General features: G+C 38.3%; 1 protein-coding gene across 1 annotated transcript; it reads left to right on the forward strand.

Moving 5' to 3' along the window:
• Positions 1-4,660: 4,660 nt before the first annotated feature.
• Positions 4,661-22,141, forward strand: LOC103474512 (HHIP-like protein 1). The gene is made up of 16 exons (XM_008425552.2): positions 4,661-5,044; positions 5,208-5,387; positions 6,135-6,544; positions 9,746-10,010; positions 10,097-10,376; positions 10,481-10,606; positions 10,687-10,830; positions 11,323-11,435; positions 11,671-11,811; positions 12,314-12,388; positions 12,508-12,634; positions 13,057-13,202; positions 13,731-13,812; positions 14,445-14,527; positions 15,259-15,540; positions 20,053-22,141. Exons 3-16 carry the CDS (start codon positions 6,233-6,235, stop codon positions 20,754-20,756), a joined length of 2,880 nt encoding a protein of 959 aa, XP_008423774.1. The 5' UTR covers positions 4,661-5,044; positions 5,208-5,387; positions 6,135-6,232; the 3' UTR covers positions 20,757-22,141.
• Positions 22,142-22,690: the final 549 nt, after the last annotated feature.

Genomic DNA, 22,690 nt, shown 5'->3' on the forward strand with positions numbered 1-22,690 from the left:
TAATTAATAACTGACAAAAGCAGTGTGATGAAATTTTTGATGGAGATGGTGCACTGTACAAAGGTATGTTTTGAAAAAGCTAATAAATTCTGTTTTGTTTAGTCCAACTCACCGACATGTAAAGTGGATGTCAATGTAATCAAAATATGGAGACTTCTGTCTACTTTTCTTTGTCACTTTTAATCAGTCATACACATTAAGTTTATGATTTTGTCTTATCAGTTTATGATTTTATCTTAAAGGTTAAATTGACAGCGAAAGACTCTGGGGTCACCGTGGGGCTGAAAATGTTGCTGAATTAGACTTTGAAGTGTGGGTCAAAGAGGTCAAGGATCCATTTATTGACTGACTCATTAACAAAATCTTATCTTTTCTCTGAGCCAAAGCCACATCGACCGCATAGTGTCACTACCCCTCAAGTCCCCACAGAAATAGTAAAAATAATATATTTCAGGTGAAGATATTTACGGAAATGTTGCAGTGGGCTTTAAATGAAATGCTCATTACCTTGTGTGAATGGGGCTCACACATTTTTTGAGTTATGCAATAAGTGGCAAGTCTGAATTCACATGACTTCTCTGTGGGTGTAATAAATGTGTATTCGTGTGTGTGTTAACACTTCAGGCTCTCCCAGACATTCCATCTGGAGTTCTGCCAGGCATGATTGTCTTTGGGGGAATGAAGGATCCTCAAACACACAGACAAATGGGTCATTCAAACACACAAACTCAACACACTCCTGAGCACTAATGCCCAAACAAACACACACAGACATTACTTTAGAGATTTCATGTCTTATTTATCTCCTGTATCAGAAGATTGAAGCTACGTTTATAGTTGGCGCATTGAATCGGGTGCGAGGGGACGTGGCCCGGCCTCAAACACTGCCTCATTGTCTGATTGCATGCGCCACCGTTCACACAAGCTGGGCTATTTGGAAGGTGCTCTTGCAGAGCAAATCACCGAACACTGGCATTTTCACAATCCCTCTATGAAGGCTCATGTGTGTCATGCTCGTGTCAACTTCTTGGTAAACGGACACAACTATAGCTCAGCCTGAATAAGATTTTTTAATACATGGATTATAATTTAATGTAGATAGTCATTTCATTCACCAACAGGGTCATCACAAGGCATAGCAAACTAAGCAGCTTCTTAGCGGGCCATTCAGGGCCCAATAAGTGGAAAATATTTATTTTTTTCAAGCAATGATTTCTATGTGATTATTTTAACAAAAACACACAAGTTGGGATTTATTTTACAATAATATATATTTGATTGTGTAGAAATCATTTTTTATGCGGCAAAAAGAAAAGAAATGCTCTTGGGGTCCCCCTTGTGGTCGCGATAGGTCATGCTTCACTGGTAATATGAGCTGCCAATGTGCTAATTATAGAAATAACTCTCTTCAACTGTGGATGAATTTAAAAAACAAACATAATCACTTTCAAATACAACATGCTTTAAACACATATTACACAATGTGCAGTATAAAAGGCTTAAACAGCATGAATGATCATTGTTGTGAGTTGCTGACCTTTCTCAGGATGAGTCAGAGAAAAAGGGATTTTGTGATTTCACTCAAGAAAAGAAGACTGAGACAAAACACATTTGGTGACTGTCACCACAGATGTGTGCGTGTGCGTTTTCCAGCTTGTAAAGACCATTTTTCCAACAGATACTTACATTGTGAACACTCACTGCTTTTTATGGAGCACAAGGGTCAAGTCCGTAAGAAGAAGTGCAGTTTTTTGTTTATGTTTTAGGTTTAGGACTAAAGTGTGAATTGAATTTGGGATTGACTGGTAATGGTTTGATATAGGGTAAGGGTGAGGGTTAGGCTATAGAAATAAATGAAGAATGAATGGAAGTCAATGCGACGACGATAGAAAGACATACTACATGTGTGTGTGGGTGAGGGTGTCATGTATGTCATGTACATTGAATTGAGTTTTGGTTAGGGTAAGCGTTATGGTTAAGTATGTGATGATTATGGTCAGGCTGTAGAAATGAATGGAAGTCAATGGAAAGTCCCCGCAAAGATAGACAGACAAACATGTGTGTCTGCGTGTGCATGTGTGTGTACGTGTGTGTGTGTGTGTGTGTGTGTGTGTGTGTGTGTGTGTGTGTGTGTGTGTGTGTGTGTGTGTGTGTGTGTGTGTGTGTGTGTGGTTGTCTTTCCAGTAAAGAATGACTCACCCTTACTCATTCTAAAGATTAGCACACTTTAAAAGCCAAGTTTAAATGCTGTCTGCAGAAGATACTTTCAAGCTTCCTGCCAAAGCTCTAATCAAGTCTGCGGATGTAAACTATTTACAGTTTCAGAAAAGACCTAGGATTTCTGAAAATTCAAACTGAACAGCAGCAGATGTTTGAATGGGCTCACTTTAGCTCATTTAATATTAACTAAAAATCTGCAAGATTTATTTCCATGCAAGTGCTGGAACTCTGTTACACTGCCTACAAAGAGTATCGGATGAAGGAATGATCACGGTAATCCAGGGTGTACATTTGGAACAAACAGGCTATGCAGACATGAAGCGCTGTGGTACAGGAATGGTTTTTGGCCCTTTAATCCTTAAAAAAACATAATCTCATTCTCTAAGCTGTGTATTTATCCCAGAAAACCTGCAGAGCCACGTCTGAACGTCACACCCCCAAAACCTAATCCAGTTCCACGTCATGTCATCACGACTAAATTTATCCCAATAAAGGTTCACACTTCACACTTCTATTGGTACACTTTGCAACAAAATACATATTAAGTTTCATTTCAGAAGACTGAAATTTACTTTAATTATGAGGTGCTTGTCTTTTCTTGCATCGTCTTTGCTTTCACATTTTCAGCATGCAATATGCAAGCTTTGATTTTTGTTTTCCTTTTCCTCTTGGGTGGTGACTCTTGCAAACCTTCTTAACCCTAAATCTAACCTGGTAAAGAATTGTGCAAAAGTAAAGTACATAGTTTTATTTTTGGTGCATACATAAGAAACTCTCTTCGGCTGAAGTTGTGCTCAGCAGTAAACGGCATCATCAGTGAAAGCTGAAGTTCACTCAATAGAAATTGTTCATTCTGGGAGACATTTTTTCAGGAAGGAATGATTAAGAAATGGATACATTTCTTACATTTTGACAACTAGTTCAACATTTTCGTTTGCAAATTGCTCAAGCAGGGAAATGAGAATGATTAGTTTTAGAGGGAAATACTATTAGGCACGCCTAAGGATAGTTCATTTTGACTGACGTGACATAATAAAGAGTGCAACACTGCACATGATGTTTTGTTCCTGTCGGTTCTGAGTGAGAAACTGTCTGGCAGCCAGCCAGACAACAGACACTCCATGACCTGAAATACTGAGCAACAGATGGTAGTGTGATATTTATACTTGCACAAAAGCCCTTATGCCAGACGCTCATTAGACTGCATCAGTTCATCAACCTCAAGAAAATCAAGAGGTGATGTTCACATGAATATTTACTTTTGGAGAAAACTGATTTGATTAACTTTATTAATTCATTTCCCTAACGATGTAACGTTTTAAATTTCATGAATAAATGAAACAATGAAGAAGGAAGCCTTTTATGTCACATAAATCAAGAGCCTAAAAGCTTTTAGAGTGGATCCATGTAATGTTTTGTTAATGCTTTTGTGCATGTATGTGTGTGTGTGTGTGTGTGTGTGTGTGTGTGTGTGTGTGTGTGTGTGTGTGTGTGTGTGTGTGTGCGTGTGTGTGTGTGTGTGTGCGTGGGTAGGAGAGACATATTTGTAGATGTGGGGATGTTTGTTTGATTTTTGGCATTTGTATGTCTGGGAAAAGTACAACCTCCACACAAGTTAGCACATTTTAAAATTTAAACTTAACTTTTATTTGTTATTGAATATGACACAGTGCATGCGTACAAGAAATTTAAAAAAAGCACTTTAAATATTCTACAACACTCTTCCTTATTATAACGTTGTCAAAAGCCAGGAGTTCTGCAATGTTTTATTTTTGCTAATATTTGTACCCAGGATGCCAACAATTGTGGATGGCTCATGATTTGATCACTTTCTCCAGCTGCTTATTGTGATCAGACTCAGATTTTTTTTTTTAACAAATTAGAAGCTGTTTTTTCTTTCTCAACATTTCAAGTGGATTAACTCCCTCAAAAGCTTGCTGCTATTAATGTGTCCTTGTATGTTTCAGCCTGCAAAGTTACTTACTTCTGCTGCAAAAATGGCCATTGATTGTCTTCTATACTGATCCACTTCCATAAAGTTACTTGCAAGTGTTATGTGTCTGCTCCACAACAGGCCAGACAATAGTTTCCAAAAGCAGAATATCTAAAGAAAAAAATAAATCAATTCAAAATACTTAACTGTCTTTACATTTTGTTTTGATACTGTTAGACGTTTTTCATTACTGGAGCAAGAGGGCGATGCAGATGGAGCGCAAATGTAGCTCTGGATGCAAACGTTGGCTAGCTGTTCTCTTTAAAATAAGATTCAGGTTTGGAATTGTGCCTGGAGAATCCATTGGACTTCACTTCCAGCACACGTCCTGATTCATCTGACCACACGCATACACACAGAGCAGTGCCTACACACACACACACGCACACGCACACATACATAAATACACACAAACATACAGCGGCATGAGTCTGTCTGGAGGCGGCGCAGACAGAGAGGAGGTGTGGGAATGCAGAAGGTTGTGAGGGGGAGCTCAAAGGGAGGAAAGATGAAAAGTTGCAACTCCAGGGCTATATGTGCCACATGCGACGGGAAGGAATGTCTTTGTGAGGGGAGCTAAAAAGCCAACGAAGAGAGAGAAAGGAGGAGGAAGAGGAGGAGTGAGGACGCACAGTGGGAAGGCTTTCAGCCAAGGCTGCAGCGTGGCTCCATGTGGAAATGAAAGAGCCTCTCTCACACTTTTTCTGCTGTCTCTCCCTGTGCATGGCTTTCACTCACTGCTGCAAGTGAGAGCGTCCAGAGCAAACATAGGGAGAGTCTCAAGGTGACCTCGGTCTGGGAGTAAATATTTTTCTGAAACCTTGGACGAAGGTGAAACTCTATTTTGTAAAGCCTTCCTTGAAGTTTTGTATCCTTTATTTATTTATTTTTTGAAAGATTCAGTGTTATGCTGTGGTTTAAGTGTGTGAGAACTGACTGAGATGCAATGCACTCTTGAATTCAGCTACTGCATGATTTGTGTTGTGATCCACAGGTGACTTTGCTGTCCAAGCTGAAAATATTCTATGACATTTGCACATGAAATTGGGAAACTCTCTGAGTTTTGTGCGTTGATGATGTAACCCACTGTGTGCCCTCTGAGGTTCCCCTTGCAGACAGCTATGACGCTGGGCTAGTGTGTTTTCAACCTTTCACGCTTCTAGAGACCAGCTGTGTAAGTTCACACATCACATGAACTGCTTAAAAATTAGTTTATATGTCAAATGAATAATAATAAGTTTGCATCCAATATTTGAAATTCAGCAAATGTCTGTAATCTTGAACTAAACTGGTTTGGTTAGTTTCTCATCTTTAATGTTTTTGCTAGTAAAGACTGCTAAAATAAAAGGTGAAACATTGTGATATGCAACCACATTCTTAAAAGTTTCAGATCAGTAAAACAAGTTGTACATCAGACAAAGTAAACTGCGTTATATTAAAACTGGAAGTTCAAATGATGACTTAATTTGTTGCAGGAAAATAGTGAGTTTATGATCCAACTTGATCTTTTGTGAATAGGTAATTACCCCCTAAAAAATGACTTTACCATCTTTTGATGCAACGGCTACCATCAGTTGTTTGTGATGACTGGCTGTGGGTCAGTCACATCCCTGTCAGAAGATTGGCCATCCCACTTTGCAAAATCAGGAGGTCTTAGGAGAATGAACACTCCGTTTAAGGTCCCAGTGCATAATCTTAGTGAAATTTAGCTCTGGACTTTAACTGAGCCACTAATTAGGCTACTCGAACAAACAAACTATCAAATATCAGCCTCCTTTAATTCAAAGCTAATAGAATCAGACCCATCATTCATTAAAACATTCAATCATAAGATTAGACAGTCACTGACTATGGAGGTTCTACATTGAGATCCACCAAATAACTAACCAATAACTTTAACTGTCTCATTTGTGTTCCATAGATCCTGTTGGAGACCGGTGTGTTTTCACATCAAAGCTGCATTGGTTATTTATTTACTTTCCGGGTGAAGGGAAAGACGATCCTGAACAGAGTGACAGCATGACTCTATATTCCAATGATTTGGTCCATCAGAAGAACTTGCAGTGCACAGGTTTCCCTGCATATCTACTCCTCATCCTGATGCTGCTCCTCCAGGTCTGGAGGGGCAGCTGTCACCCACAATGCTTGGATTACAAACCTCCATTTGGGCCTCAGCAGCCATTAGTCTTCTGCACAGATTATACAAAGTTTGGATGCTGCGATTTGCAGAAGGATGAAGAGATATCAAGGAAGTATGACTTGATTATGGAAAATTTTGACACTTGGGGTTCAGCGAAATGTGGTAAATATATACTCAACATCCTCTGCCAGGTAAGAGGACAGTATCTTCATGCATCTTTGCAATTATTTGACATGTCTTAATGATCATTTTGTATGTGATTCTTTTTGTATGTATGAGGTTGTTGTGTTCTACATATTTGTGATTTTTGCTTAAATGCAGAAACGCCATCAAAGGGGAAAACCAAAACGAGCTCTTGACCTTTTGCACACTATCCCCACTCACTTCTCATACTTCCAAAACATTCTGCCTAGCATAATTTAGGAACATCTGTTCTCTGGCGCTCATTTGTTTTGTTTTCATTTTCTTGAAAAAGTGAAAAAAAAAAAATTGTCTGGGAAATAAATTAAAACCTAAAAAAAAAGCACATTGAAAACATCACAAACCAAGTTCAACAACTGCCTCCAGCACTTATTTTTACTTGCACTTTTTTTTTTTTTCATTACAGTTATGACTCACACTTACAGCCTGAAATGTATTTCTAATTTTAGAAGTTAGTGTGATAATCCTACGTCTTTGTTTGGAAAATTATTTCATCCACTAACCATTTCTATTTCCGTATGTTTTACTTTCCCTAATCTTAAACACATCCTGGCACTAAAGCCCAGCCTCCCCATCACTGGAATGAGCCTTGAAGTTCACTCCCCTCACTGATTACATAATTACGTGCTGACTTTGCAGCCCAGATGCTAGCTACGTGCAGCCTTTGTGTGGAAATTGAGTGATAGGTGCGGCACCAATTTGCTGTAGCCTTTACAGATAAACTGAGCAGGCTAATATATTTTTGTTAAATATCATGAGTAACATAAACAAAATGGTTTACGTTTTCATATTTTTTTTGGGGGGGGGAAGTACCACAATGCTATGAAAATACTAAATACACGTCTCTCTTGAAGTTTAGCGTAGCATATTCTATGTAAAAGCAGTGACAAATCACCAAATCCTAAAATATAGGTTCTACCGCTATGGAAATTATAGCCCAGAGTAGTTCTTTCCAGGCAGGGCAGGCTGGGTTGTGCGTGTAATGACAGTGCTGCAAAGTGTCTATGAGTTTACTCCTGTTAGTAAGGTTTTAGTGTTGGCTTGCCACTGAGGGGTGTAAATTTATAAGGTTAAGAAGTGATTTTATTTTAAGTTAGGTTATAAAACTTTAATTGGAGGAATGCTAAGAGGAAATGAGTTGACTATGACCAGCTCAAAATAAGCTGGTCATAGTTTTGCTTTCAATACGGTTTCATTTTTTTTTTTTTTTTTAGAGTGTTTGGTATAAAAATAGTCTTTGGTGGTTTGAGATAAAAAAGAAAGCACCAATTGGTTGTCAAATTACTATAAAGGCCTGAGCTTTCAGCTGGGTTTAACCCGCAATACACAGGTTCTCTGTTTGAGAAACCTGGTATTACTGACCTACTACAATGACCCAAACAGAGAAAGAAAGTCCTGAATATTGTGATATAAATCTATTATTCGTTTCTTTGGACTGAACCATGGTTGAAAAGTTGGAGTTTTATAATGAGAGTATTGGGCTGCAACTTCACCCTGCAATATATCAAACATATTAAACTTTTTTTCTGAACTAATGCAGTTAAGGGTTTAAAAGTATTGATCATATGCTAGAAACAACTTTTTTTTTTCAGTTTTAATACTGTTCACCCCTCAGAATGTTGTTCTACTGTTTTTACAGTTTTATCTGGGTAACTTGATATTTATTGACCAAGGTATGAATGCCAGTGTTGGGGGGAGAAATTGAGGTAGTCCGTGTTACTGGGTGAAGAAACACACACCAGGAGAGCAACGTGTCTAGATTTGCCTCATCTTCCCTAACAAAGGCAACAATAACATCTCTTTTACTGTTGCACACCTGTGCAGTCTGTCTGGCAGCAGACGGGCATTGTAGTCAGCAACAATGTCTTGGTAAACATAATATTGCATCTCTGACACTTTCTGTTAAGTGTATCATCTCTGATGTATCATTAGTTGACCTCATTATCTCCAAATATATCATTTTAGATGAAAAAGGTTTTTCAGTCTGGTTTTCAAATCCCAGAATCTGAGATGATGAGGATTTTTAATTACATATTTCTGGGGACAAATACAACTTGATGCACCAGCTGCATGTGTCTGTTGTGTAGGCATTTGTGCTGTCACACTGGAGTCAGTTAGATTATACCTGCATCTGATTACTTTTTTGTTTTTGGTCTATATGATTTCTGCTTTATAGTCATACGGGGCCCAACAGTGATGATGTTTCCATTCCTTCACTGCACATCAATGGTTATAATGTTTAGTATGTTCATGTCAAATGAGAAGTCAGTGTAGCCACAAAAACTTCCATCGAGAGGGAGACATCTTGATCAGATGTTCAAACTCAAACGGAAACTTGCATTCAAACCAGCAGAGCAGCTTTACTTAGTTTTTTCCAAGGCCGTCCCTGACCACTGAGTGGAAGAAGCTAATTTCAACCTTGTATTCATATCTGCACAAACTGTAAAATGAACTGTAATAATATCCCAGGTCCCTCTTGAAAATGAGATCTAGATCTCAACAGGGTTTACCTAGTTAAATAAAAGAAATAAAATAAATAAATAAATAAATATTCACCCTAAATGCAACTGGACTTCTACTGTCTCTTCAAAATGTTTTGCATGAGAGATGTAATGTCTTCAAGATACAACAGAAGAAGTTCAATTTTCTTCCACTTAAGTACGTCGGACTGTCACGTCCTGGATGACTTACAATCTACACACCAATGTAATCTATTGCAGTATAACTTTTTTCTTTATTGCTTTTGCAGAAACAGTTTTACCAATGACTACCTGTTCACTTTAGAGCCCATATTAGAACGAGCTATTTGAAAGTAATTTCCTTGTCAACATTCCTATATTTGTTGTCCTGGTTCAGATTTTCCCTTTCGGGCTTCATCCTGTGTGACGGTGTCACATGTCCAGTGGTTCGCGTGTCGTGCCACTGAATTTCCTCACCATTCTGGGTGTGGACAGTGTGGTTGTGACTTAATAACAAAGTGGACCTGCCTTGCATTCATTTATGCTGTAGCTGTATATAACCTTGACCTGACCACTTAACAGTATAGCACAGAGAAGCCCTGGCAGTATTTCTACAACACTGTTTATGGGATTCAGGCAGTTTATAATCTCCACTTATGAGATGAAGCAAATAATAAGACTAATAACCTGAATTTCCACAAACGACTAATGGGTTCTAATTTCCTTTTTCAGGAGTGTTCTCCATATGCTGCCCACCTATATGATGCTGAGGATGCCAACACACCAATGAGGTTTCTGCCAGGGCTTTGTGGAGATTACTGCTCAGACTACTGGCGGGACTGTCGATACACACTCAGCTTGCTCCTGGAGGACAAGGGGAACCCACAACAGTTTGCAAACTTGACTGCCGCAATAGAGGAGGACCGCAGACGTTTCTGTGACTTTCTGGAGCTCAAGGACAAACAGTATTGCTACCCAAATGTTTTAACAGATGCAGGTGTGGGTTAATGTATTAGCCCTAATCTACGTGATTAATTATCCCTCAATATGAAACCGGTAATACGCAGTTTCTTCCGTCAACAGAACTGAACGCTAACCTCGGATTAGTACGGGAGGATTCTACAGGCTGTCTGGAAGTGTGCCTGCAGGAAGTTGCCAATGGTCTCCGCAACCCCGTGGCCATGATCCATGCAGACGACGGGAGCCATCGCTTCTTTGTTGCAGAGCAGCTGGGTTATGTGTGGGTGTATTTGGCTAATGGCTCCAGGATCGACCGTCCTTTCCTCAACCTCACCAAGGCTGTGCTCACGTCTCGATGGACCGGGGATGAGAGGGGATTCCTCTGCATTGCCTTGCATCCAAGGTTCTTACTTCTAGTTCTTCATAAAAGTTATGAAACACTGTCATTTTTTATTTGTATTTTTTGCAACACTGAGAAATAAGACAGAGCATTGCTTCTATTCTCAGGTTCACCACAGTCAGAAAAGCATATGTTTACTACTCAGTGTCTGCGAAGAAGGAAGAGAGAATAAGAATCAGCGAGTTTACACTCTCAGACCACGATGATAACCAGCTCGATCATTCCTCTGAGAGGTACAAACTTAACATTTCATCTACGTGTTTATCTTAAAAGGAGAAGCATATTTGTCATTTTCATGTGCCACCTCATACAGAATGATCCTGGAGGTGGTGGAGCCAGCTTCTAACCACAATGGTGGGCAGCTGCTTTTTGGCCATGACGGATATCTCTACATTTTTATTGGAGACGGCGGACGAGCTGGAGACCCATTTGGAAAGTTTGGCAATTCACAGAACAAGTTGGTATAATTTCACTAAGACATTTTCACTTAAATCCACAAAGTGACTCTGACTGGACAAGAGTGGTCATTTTTATTTCACTTTTACTAATGAAGCTTTCGTCACAATGTTAATCCTGAAAATTAAAATGAATTATTAAGTATCCTTTTTTTTGGGTTTGCAGACAACATTATTGTTGATCATCTTTAAGTTCCTCTAGGAACAGGACATAGATTACTTTATTAGGTCTATTAACTCTACACTGGTGTGCAGACAGAAAAAGAGAAGTAGACAATGAGTGTAGAAAACCTGGAAAGTTGTGACAAAAAACTAAATATTACTACTCAGGATGAAGGCTGGAAAGTAGAGAAAAACAAAGGAGATGATTTAAAACAGAAAATATTGTGAGACTGATAGGAAAAATGTGAACAATTTTAGCATTAATCATAGAAAGAGAAACGTATCGTCTTGGCCTGTATATCAATCTGTTGTTCTTTCTTTGTAATTGACAGATCAGCACTTCTTGGCAAAGTGCTCCGCATTGACGTCGACAACATTGATGAAAGCACTCCATACACCATTCCCTCTGACAATCCATTTGTAGGGGAGCAGGGAGCAAGGCCTGGTAAATCCTTTCAATTCTGATCGAATCTGAAATAGAAAACATTTTCTAGAATATCAGACTCAGATTTTAGCTAAGATATATGACACCTTATTTTACATGAGCAAAGCAGCTTCTGTTTTCTTTTTCCAGAGATGCCTAGTTAGGCTTTCTAGATATATATTTTTATTTTATTTTATTTTTTCATCCAGCCCATAAGAAAGTGTGCAACTATCCTGTCGGGTTTATTTCTTTGCAGAGATTTATGCCTATGGAGTTCGCAACATGTGGCGATGCTCCATTGACCGCGGTGACCCTGCTACAGGCGCAGGCAGAGGCAGGATGTTTTGTGGTGATGTTGGCCAGAATAAATACGAAGAGATAGACCTCATTGTTAAAGGTAGGAGGTTACAGGATCCTGTTTTTTTTCATTGAAGTCCTTTATGTTGAATGTGTGCAGAAGCTGAAAATAGCCATGCTTTATTTTTGCAAAAATAATGGAACAGCAAAAGTTTGTGTAGTGTAAAGACCTAGTAACATTTTTCAATCCAGAAAAAGCAACAAAAAAAAATCTCATAAAATGAACACAAGAAACTTCTATTTAGATTAGCATGTCTTTGTCCTTCCTAGTCAAAGTGCAGACAGAGATTAATTTTTTTTTTTTAAACAATACACATCTTTATGTTTTCATCTTTTCACATTTCAACCTCATTTACACATTGTACACTATGGACTGAAGAAAATAGTTTTTGCTTCTGTGTTTTGAACAGCAGTTTTGCTTAAAAACCTTAGAAGGACTTTTCTGTTCCTAAATATTTGCGATGATTTGACTTGTTAACATTTGGAAAGAAAACTGATTTGCCTGTAAATCTCTGAGACTCTGAGAACCTTTTTATTTGAAGGAGGAAACTATGGATGGAGGGCCAAAGAAGGCTTCAGCTGTTATGACCGCAAGCTCTGCCAGAACTCATCTCTGGGTGAGTTACTCTGCATTGTTCAAAGGACAATAGAAAAGCATAAAATGAAGACTTAAAAAGTAAAAAAAAAAGTGTTTTGTAATGTGGTATGCATTTGATCTGTATCTCTCATTTTGCAGATGATGTTTTGCCCATCTTTGACTACCCCCATAAACTGGGGAAATCAGTGACAGGCGGATACGTCTATAGAGGTTGCGAGATGCCCAACCTGAATGGACTTTACATCTTTGGAGATTTCATGAGCGGGTAGATGTTAAAATCTTTTATTAAAATTTTCAAAGTTGTAAAGACTTTATAAATGTTTTTCCACTATCTGGACACATTCAGACAACACTGAACATGCCGAGCAAAGAAAAGTGTCATGTTAAAACTGTAGCAATGATTATGACTGTTGTGTTGTTAAAATGTAAGAAATAAATTTTTGAACAAATACATTTTATTTAGGGAGCACCTTTCTAGAGCTAATAGTTGATTTCTTCATTTATGGGAGTATTTATTTCTCGTCAAGTATTCATGTGGATATTTCTCTTACATCCACATACAATGATGAGAAAAAGACAGCTTTCATAACTCGGCTGTATTTGATGTAGATTTTGCTGGACTCTGTTGACAGTCTTAGAAACTATTTTGCCTTCTGACCGTATTTAAATGTCTCCCTTTGTGTTTAGACGTCTAATGTCTTTGAAGGAGAACGAGGCTACAGGTGAATGGCAGTATAATGAGATCTGCATGGGAAGAGACCAGACCTGCAAATTTCCCAAACTCATCAACAGTTACTATAGATACATAATCTCCTTTGCTGAAGACGAAGCAGGTAATGATTTTGTGTGCGAATATTCTCTGGTATTTATTATTTTAATTATTGTTAATCATTTATGAATCGTACACAGAAAAAGTCAATTTATTTTCAGGGAAAAAAGGTCCTTGAACCCACACATAGGATAGAACATGCTGTGCCTTGTTTCTGATGAGAAAGGAGAGGTTTATTGTAAAGTCTGTTTTGAATTATCAGCTGCTGATTAATGAGGTAAAATGTTGCACACGCTGCTACTTTTTCCATTTTCTTTTTTACGAAGCTCTTGAAAGTGGGAGATTTAAAGACGCAGCAAAACATGAATGCATTTTCAAACTGATATTTTTGGAACTTGTATTGTTTGTATGTGACTTGAGCAATAATGTTATTGCTTTTATGATATTGGGCTTTCTTTCGTCTACACTTAAAGTATATGATTTGTTTTTTTTCTTCCGATCCTGTTCTCTTGCTGTTTTCCATCTGGTTCCTTTCGTCTTTTCTCCTATGTGCGCCTGTAATCCCTCCTCTTTTCCTCTGTACATTTTCCAGGAGAACTATACTTCTTATCCACAGGAGTCCCAAGTGCCACAGCCAGATCTGGAGTCATCTATAAAATAGTGGATCCTTCCAGGTAGCAAGATAGAGCAACTATACTCCCATTAGTCCTTTATTTAATGTTCTTTTTTAAAACTTTATCAAGTACAGTAAATGTATTACAATGCAAATGTAATAAGACACGAGCTGTTACATTTTCCTCACTATAACATATGAAATACATTTTTAAGTTCTACATGAGCTCTTAAAAAAGTTTGTAACCCAGAACATACAGTAAGTTCTGTTATTTTTAAGGTTAATTGGATTCTTAGTCATTGTCAAATTGTTCTGAGGTACAATATATCTTAATTTATGACTTTTAGCAGAAAACAATGCTTTTGTCAACAATGCAAAACCCCCCCCCCCAAAAAACCCAGAAATAACGTCCACATTTATAGGTCCGTTATAGTGTGAAGTTAACCTAACATGAGTCTCTTGGCAAGGTTAGGCTGTTTCTATGCTAATGGATTTCTCTGCAGAAACATGATTTGCAACTGCTAATTTATCTCCTCTGGTCATTTATCTGTAGAACTGATTCATTTGCGATGCAGCCATCGTCACAAAACATGCAGATGCCACGCAATGACTGTGGCTTGATTGAAAATATACAGGAATTTAAATTGTCTTCTCTGCTCTACTTCATGTTTTCTTATTCTTTTGACTATGCAGACGAGCACCACCTGGAAAATGCAGCATCAAGCCTCTGCCTGTGAAGATAAAGGGAAAACTCATTCATTTCTACCCCAGAGAGGGTATGTAATGGAGGGGATAGTTGCAACATTGTTTTTACGTTTCAGTAGCCTGAAGCACGTTTAGCTTTGCATTCAAAATATGACAAAAGCTAGTTAGTCCACACTTCTCTAAAACTGTGTTTGCTTCTTTAACCCCCCCCTCGATCTTAGCGCAAAACTCAGGAGGAGCACGACAAATGTCAGGGTCGAACAGCAGGGAAGCTGAGGGGTTGTCTCAGCCTGTCAGTTCCCGAAACCACACACAAAAAAAACCTTGTAGAGGCACACATGGGGTTAGTGACTGCACAAACAGCTAAAAGCTTGTGGGGTCCAAATGACCTCATCTTTTGAGACCGTGGGAGAGTTACATGGCAAGGTTGAGCAGGGGGTCAGTACAGCACAGAGCAACAAAACAATCCATTTAACTTCCTAACCTATTTTAACCTAATGGTACAATTGAAGGACTCTAAGTGGAGGCTTTTGGAAGATGGATCAGGCTTTTTATACACCAGTCAGAACCAAACTAAGCTAAGGACCAGACTGATCCAGCCTTTGAGAATAGACTTTGAAAAGTTTGCATGATTCACAGGAAGATAATGCTGTCTCTCAAGCAAATTACTCACAGAGCAATTTGCTATAATTCAAGTTGTCACTAATATGCTTATAGCTTGAAGACAGAAAAGAATACCTTACATTAATTGTGAAAGTCCAGATTTGTATTGTTAAAAAAGCTTTTTCGTCTCCGTTTTCAGAGTTTGTCGTCAACAAGAAACCAACCACGACACCTCTTCCCACCACGACCACTCCGAAATCCACAACTACGAAAAAACAGACAATACGGAGACCAATAATTATAAGAAAACCTCCGATGCCAACAAGACAAACAAAAGGGAAAATAGCTCGACCGCAGCCAACAGGAGCAGCAGAAAGAAAGACGACGCAGTCTGCACCGATAAAGACTACGTCGACCACAACAGTAAAACCGACTTCTGTCCAGAGGGGCGCAACAATCCCTGTCACAACGCCGTCCACTGGTAGGCCTGCTGGTGCACCTGCTTATCATCCTAGCTCCACTGCCTATTCACATTCTGGCTCAGCTGTTAACACATCTTCTAAACCCACACACAGAGTATTTCACACCGAAGTGCGAGGACAGGGAGCTCGTATTAACACTGGTGCTTTTCAGTGCTGCACTATGTTCTTGCTTTATGCTATCGCAGTTCAATAGTAGTTCAATGACCGAGTGAATTGTGACTCTGAAGGCGACTTTACAAAGGATTCCTTTCAATCAACACCCAGACTGTGATGTGCTTGGCATCTTGTTGAATATCGACCTGACAGAGGAGACGGTTGCTGTGTTAGACAACACTGTGCTCTTGGTTTTTCAGCTTCAGGGTTCTAAAAGATCAAATATATTAGCTTTTTTTTTTTTTTTTTGCTTAATAGGGTTTTATCTAATAAGAATTGTTTTATTATTTAGTCTAAGAATATGTCTATGTGTCTTAGTGAACATTTTGACAAGATTTAGATTTTGCAGGGTGATTTTTACTTTCTGTAGGACTTTTTGAATATGCAATAGATAACAGATAATTTTGTGATATGGAAAGGAGAACAGATCCTATAGCGGATCTTGTGTTTCAGTACACCATTTTAGTTTCTCTGAGAGAGGCAAAATGTTCTTTGGTGCTTCTTCAGGTGGTTCTTGATAAAAGTAAGAAATACAGCAAAAAAAATAATAATCTTGAACTCTTTTCTCACGGTCAGCAATCAGTTGTACAAATTGTCAATGAGAAAACTTGAATTTTAACTTTGAAAGCTCAGTTCATAGTGATAATTGATACAACACAATCTAAAGCAAAAATGACTCCAGAATTTTTGAAGTCCAGGTACATTCTTTGATTAAAAAAAATATCACTTTCGCTGATGGGTTTGCAAGTACTTTTCTGTCCAAACTGTTCAAAAAATTGTTAAATTTCATGCACAAAAACAAAGAGCATTGAAGAAAAAGTCCATAAAGCACTTCTCATTTGGCTACATTCACCTTCAAACCCACCTGTGTGGTTCTTGGGAGGGCAAACCTGAGTTTGATTTCTGATGCACACCTTTAGAGAAGTTAATGGTTGGCTTGGGAACAATAAAGTTAAACAGTTTGTCAGCTCACTCTATGTCTCAAAGGATATGATGTTAGTGTGTCTCTCCTGGATGCCATGAAATTTTCGGAATTAAGAAGGTGCTAAGATCCGGGAATGTGAAATCAGGCAAATCCTCCATCTGAAGAAACACCTTCTGAAGACTTGGCAGGACCTTTGCCATTTATGTCTGAACCTGTTTTCAAATAGTTACGCTTCACTTTGCCCTCTTGATACAGAATATAACCAGAAATGTTTCCATAAAAATGATTCATATGTACAAATTAAGTTACTCTATGGGGGGGTTTTAGTATAAAAAGTGAATTTAAAATTGTGCTGAGCATTTAATTTTGTTTACTTTTACGGATATTCTAAATTAAATTATTATTATGACTGGAAATAATTTTTTATATACAGTATACTCTTCGATGCAGCTTTTCAATGTTTACCTTTTTTGCGAGGTTAAACAATTTCTCTATTATTTATACGTTTAAATGGCAAAAAAGTAAATTACATTAAGTAAGTTATTTAAAATAATCACAGAAGTCTCAAATGTTTAAGACTGTGTTGTTCTTTGGTTTTGTTTTAATATTAATAGGTGCTCAAATACCAACTTGAAACATTTGCACAAAGGCTCAAGTAGAGAGGAAAGTTAAGTGGCCATCAATTCCTGCTTAGAAGGGGGGTGAATAAGACTGACATAACACTGTCATAAACATGACATAACTCCTGTCATGAACATGAAAAAGCCTTCATAAATATTTATGACTGTTGTCATAAAGCGTCATTCTGTAAATTATGACACTTCTAATACAAAGTTGACATTATTCAAAATGTCTTTGTTATGACAACTTGACATTAACCAAGAAATCATTACTGATATAAATTTGTTATAAAAGTATTTCTGATTGCACTTTARAAATTAGGTAACTTTATGTTATTAAAGGTAAAATTTAATCAGTAATGATTTCTTGGTTAATGTCAAGTTGTCATAACAAAGACATTTTGAATAATGTCAACTTTGTATTAAAAGTGTCATAATTTCCCAAATGACGCTTCATGACAGCAGTCATAAATATTCATGAAGGCTTATTCATATTCATGTCAGGTGTTATGTCATGTTTATGACAGTGTCATGACAGTTTTATTCACCCCCCTTCAAATAAAGTGTTACTGAACCTGCTAACATGCTTCTCTTTGGCTGGTACAAAAGTTTTTGTTGCAGGACAAATTCTTATTTATGTCAGATATTTGCACTAATTTAAATCAAGTACTGGGGCTAATTTATTTTGAATAAATGTTTCTTCTTCAGCTTCAGCTCGGACAATCCTCCTTGTGTGTCTGTGTCAATGTTTTCTGTTTGTAGCTCTTCACAATAACATCACTCTCAGAAATATTACAATTTGGTCTAACGGGGAACAGCCGGCATTTTCATGCTCAAATACCCTCCATTGTGGCTGAATTGAAGCAATTCAGCAAGGCAGAGTGGGCAAAAAAAAAAAAAATCTCTCACAAAGATGTAAAACATCGTCAAATGCTTGATGCTGTTGTCAACAACAAGGCTGGTAAACCCAATCGAAAAGTTAGGCGACAATATCTTTTGAATATTTAGTCATGTCATTTTTTATAGCTTTTTATACTTAATCCTTTTTCGAAAATAGCATTTTATAGTTACTCAGGATCTTTTGTATCTATTGCTAAAATTTGCTTGATTATTCAAATGTGTCAAAAAAGTAAAGATAGATGTTTGCAAAGTGGTGAATACTTTCTCACGGCATTGTTGATAAACATCACTGCTACTTAAAAATTATTCAAATACCAACTTCATATTCAAGCATATCACACAACATTTTCATAATCCTAATAAGAACATGCAGAGTCATTGATATACTATCATGGAAAAATAATAACTCAAACATTACTTTTTCTCTTGACTTATTTGCACAGTCGCGTTGCTTTAACAAGCCTCTGATGAGCTAAATGTTCCCTTAATATCTGCAGCTCTTGATTTAAAGCAAAAAGACTGATTTCTCCACTTTACAATGTTTCATTAGGACCACTTTTTAAAAAGCTAAGGGAAAGGACAAGCTTTGAAGAACCATTTTAGATAAATATCCAACCATTATCTTGCTTGCTTATCCCTAGTGAGTGGTGCTGCTGCCTGTGGTCAGCAGGCGAGAGGCGGGGTTCACCCTGGACAGGTCACTAGTCCGTCGCAGGGCAACACAGAGACACACAGGACAAACAACCATTCACACACACCTAAGGAGAATTTTAGAGAGACCAATCAACCCGACAGTCTTGTTTTTGGACTGTGGGAGGAAGCCGGAATATTGTCTTGTAAATCTCCCAAACTAAAGGATTTTTAACCTAGTGTTTAAAATCGAATCAAGTAACATAATATCTTACTTATTCATCATGTGCACTGGTCAATGTCAAGTGATTTGATATAAATTTGATAAGGTTTTTAATCCAGATGTAGTTGCATTTTAAACTACAAAGATATCCATCAGAAGATAGATAACAGGATGCTGTCGCCACACATTCTAGCTAACGCTTACTACTAACAACATTGCTCACGACTAAAGGAAAACTCATATTGGGTGTGCAGTTGTGCATCATGTTAAATGATACACATCGGTTAGCACCTTTAACAGAGTGGATGCAATAGGCTGAAAGGCCTACATCTGGGGTGTCCAAAGTCTGTCCTCAACATTTGGTGTCCTGCGTCTCTTAGTTCTTTCCCTGGTGGTAGTTTGTACTTCTTCATCATGTCAATGTTCTCCACGGATCTGATCATGACCCCATCATTTGATCCATGTGTGTTGTACCGAGGTTGGACATCTGTACAATTTTTGTCTCTTTCCGGGACTCCTGGAGTGTTCCTGCAGTCCAGTTTTGGAAGTTCTTGCAACTTGTTCTCTACACATTATCTGGGCAGAAGTTTTCTCTTGTGGGCTGCCCAGTAGTCATTGTGTTAGGAATTGTGAGTCCAGAATTTTAAGTGGGCATACCTGTGGGACTTCTCCATGATTCTGTACTTGAGTTCTTGTGAAGTATTAAATGTCCTGGCAAGAGAGAACTCTGTTCATATTCTTTACCACTTTAGAGCTAATTTCTTCAAAATTTTCATTGTTCAGATTTAGATAAAGCAATAGCATATTTCTGGACTTCTGAGGATGGATCAGAAGCTCTTCCACTTTGGAAAGGACGAGTGTTGGCACCAATCTGACCCTACTAGTGTTTATTTAATGGAAAATAATAGGGGAATATTTTTGCCTTTTGCCCCCAATGTGTGTTGCCTTTATGAGTGGCTTTGCATCAATGGTTAAGATTTTATAAAAGTTAACGTCTGTCAGCTTTAGCTCAATATTAAATTACATTTAAATAAAGAGGGTGATTCTGTCTCTCCCTCAGGTTATCGTGCAACCATCATGACTCCAGTCCGCTCTAGGATTTCTCAAACCTCAATCAGCAGCACAACTTCAACAAAAAGACATTGGAGACCTCCTACACCTACACACCCTGCTAGTGCCACCTCCCCACCTTTAAACCCACCACAATTCCCTTCTCCTACTACATTTCAGTCTCTGACAACAACATGGGCACCTTATACAAGCCAGACAGCCAACAAGCCCCCGAAAACACCAGTGAGCAGCACCACGTTACCTAAAGTCCGGAATGAAAAACTGTGGCCTGGAGCAAAGTCGCAAAGTGCTGGAGAGACCAACCAAGTCAACAAAAGGCTAAAAGGTCGAGGACGTGGTAACAAGCGAGGAAAAGGAGGAAGGCTTCCTTCTGGCTCTGTGCGGCTTGTGAGCGCAGACAGCATGCCAGATCGAGGCAGGGTGGAGATCTTCATCAGAGGAGAGTGGGGGACGGTGTGTGATGACCTGTTCACGAGGAAGGCAGGTACTGTCGTATGTCGGCAGCTCGGATACACAACTGCGCTGACGGTGATGAAGAGGGCCGCGCTGGGCGAGGCCAGCAGCAGGGTCAGGATCCTGCTGGATGATGTGGAGTGTGAGGGTGAGGAAAGATCCCTGCTGGAATGCAAGAGGTCAAAGGTGGGGAAACACAACTGTTCTCATGAGGAGGATGTAGGGGTGATCTGCGGTTAGCAGACATAAAGAAGAAGAAGAAGAGGCTGCCACATCTAAAGTTTTATTCTTGATTTTCTGAAAAGTAATGTGTTGTTTCCGTTTCTGAAAACTAGAAATGACCTGGTATGCTTGATCGGGTTTCCCAATAGGCGAGTATTGTTTTCTGTATCTTCTGGTTTCGTTCAGTTTTACCAGTTACCTTAAAGCAGTGGATTTAAATTGGAGTTTGTGAGAGCTGGCATCCTGCAGCTTTTAGATGTGTTCATTGTCCTACACACTTGAATTAAAAGGCCAAACTGGATCACTAGCATCACAGTCAGTCTCTGCAGAGCTCTTCTAATGACCCAATATTGTAACCAGGTGTGCTTAAGCAGAGAGATATCTAAAGTTGCCAGACACCAGCCTTTGAGGACCGGAGTTTGAGATCGCTTGCCTTAGAGCAATGTTTCTCAACTCCGGTCCTCGCGCCCCCCTGCCTTGGCTGTTTTAGGTGTTTCCCTTCTGCCACGCACCTGGCTTGAATCTGTGAGAGATTAAGTGGCCTCTGCAGCGCTTGGCGGCTGCTGAAGAGGTCATGCAATCATTTGAATCAGGTTTTCTGGAACAAAGACACATCTAAAATATTCCTGAGGACTGGAATTGAGAAACACTTCCCTAGAGCAGCAGCAAGGTGAAAAAAATATGTTTTGTAAAGTGGCAGTGGCCCAACATGCCTCGGGGGGAAATGTACTTCATGATTTTAATCAACACCAGAAACTACTTTCAAATAAGGACACACGTGATTTCAAAGTGTGTGTGTTGTTAAAAAATGTCTAACCCACTATAGAAAACATATGTAAATCTGGGATCCAGAAACTTGGCAAGTTGTCTTTCTGTTAATAGTTTTCTGCTGATTGCTTTTTTTTTTTGTTGCTATTTCTGAGTCAGCAGAACAAAACAAACGCATCAATATGGAAAGACATCAGTGATAAAATGTTACATTTTCCTGTGTTTGAAAATTTATGATTTTCAAACTTTTTTCATGTTTGTTTACATGCACATTTATTTTTTCTAATTGCCACTGTTTGTCATATTTAAGTTTTATATTAGCCTCCTCAAAATCATGGAATAAATGTCATTTTGCTCCATCGATCTGCTGTTAACTAAGGTAACGTTTGTCAAAGCAACAACAAAATTATATTCACTTGTGCAGAATCTGCGACACTGATTTTGATAAACTCCTTGATTAATGAAGAAACCAACCAAACCAGTATTTCAAATAGAAAACGAGACAGAAATAAATTGTTTTTTATTAAAAACCAAGTCTTGTTGTTGCCAAATATGTATTTTTACATTTTACAGTTTCAGAATATTTTGTACACTCAAGTTGTAAATTGTTATAATAAACTTTCTGAAACACTGAATCCTTCGTACAGTGAGTGAAATAACATTTGATTACACTATCCACCATATTATTTCAACTCCTGGTGAAAAGAAAAAAACATAAAACATTTTAGCCGCATAGTCTGACACTGAAAAGTAAGAAAGAAAAAAAATCAACCTCAAGGTCACTTATTTTGGTCACAAAATCACTGGTGGATTGGTTGGTAAAACATTTCGGATTAAATAAACAAATGTGACTGAAACATTTCTATTTCAAAACAGAAATGCTGCTTTAAACAGGAACCTTTAATCAGTAAGCAATTCTATTCTTACTAATTTGATTAGCAGAAAATGACACATCCCTTATGAATTTGAGGTTTTGCCTTACGCAAATAAATATAGTAAAATTAAATCAGGACAGAAGTTTATGCTCCTGCAATAAAAGATGCAGGTCAAGTGTCAGTAGATGCAGATGTCACCGCATGCCTACGAATAAATTTATAGCAAATTCTTAATTTCTCGTTCTCCTTTATTTCATACGAATGTGTTCTCAAGAGGAAAATGTGAATGGAAACAAAGAAACTCCTTTC

This window comes from Poecilia reticulata, linkage group LG13, assembly GCF_000633615.1.
Source record: "Poecilia reticulata strain Guanapo linkage group LG13, Guppy_female_1.0+MT, whole genome shotgun sequence".
NCBI lineage: Eukaryota > Metazoa > Chordata > Actinopteri > Cyprinodontiformes > Poeciliidae > Poecilia > Poecilia reticulata.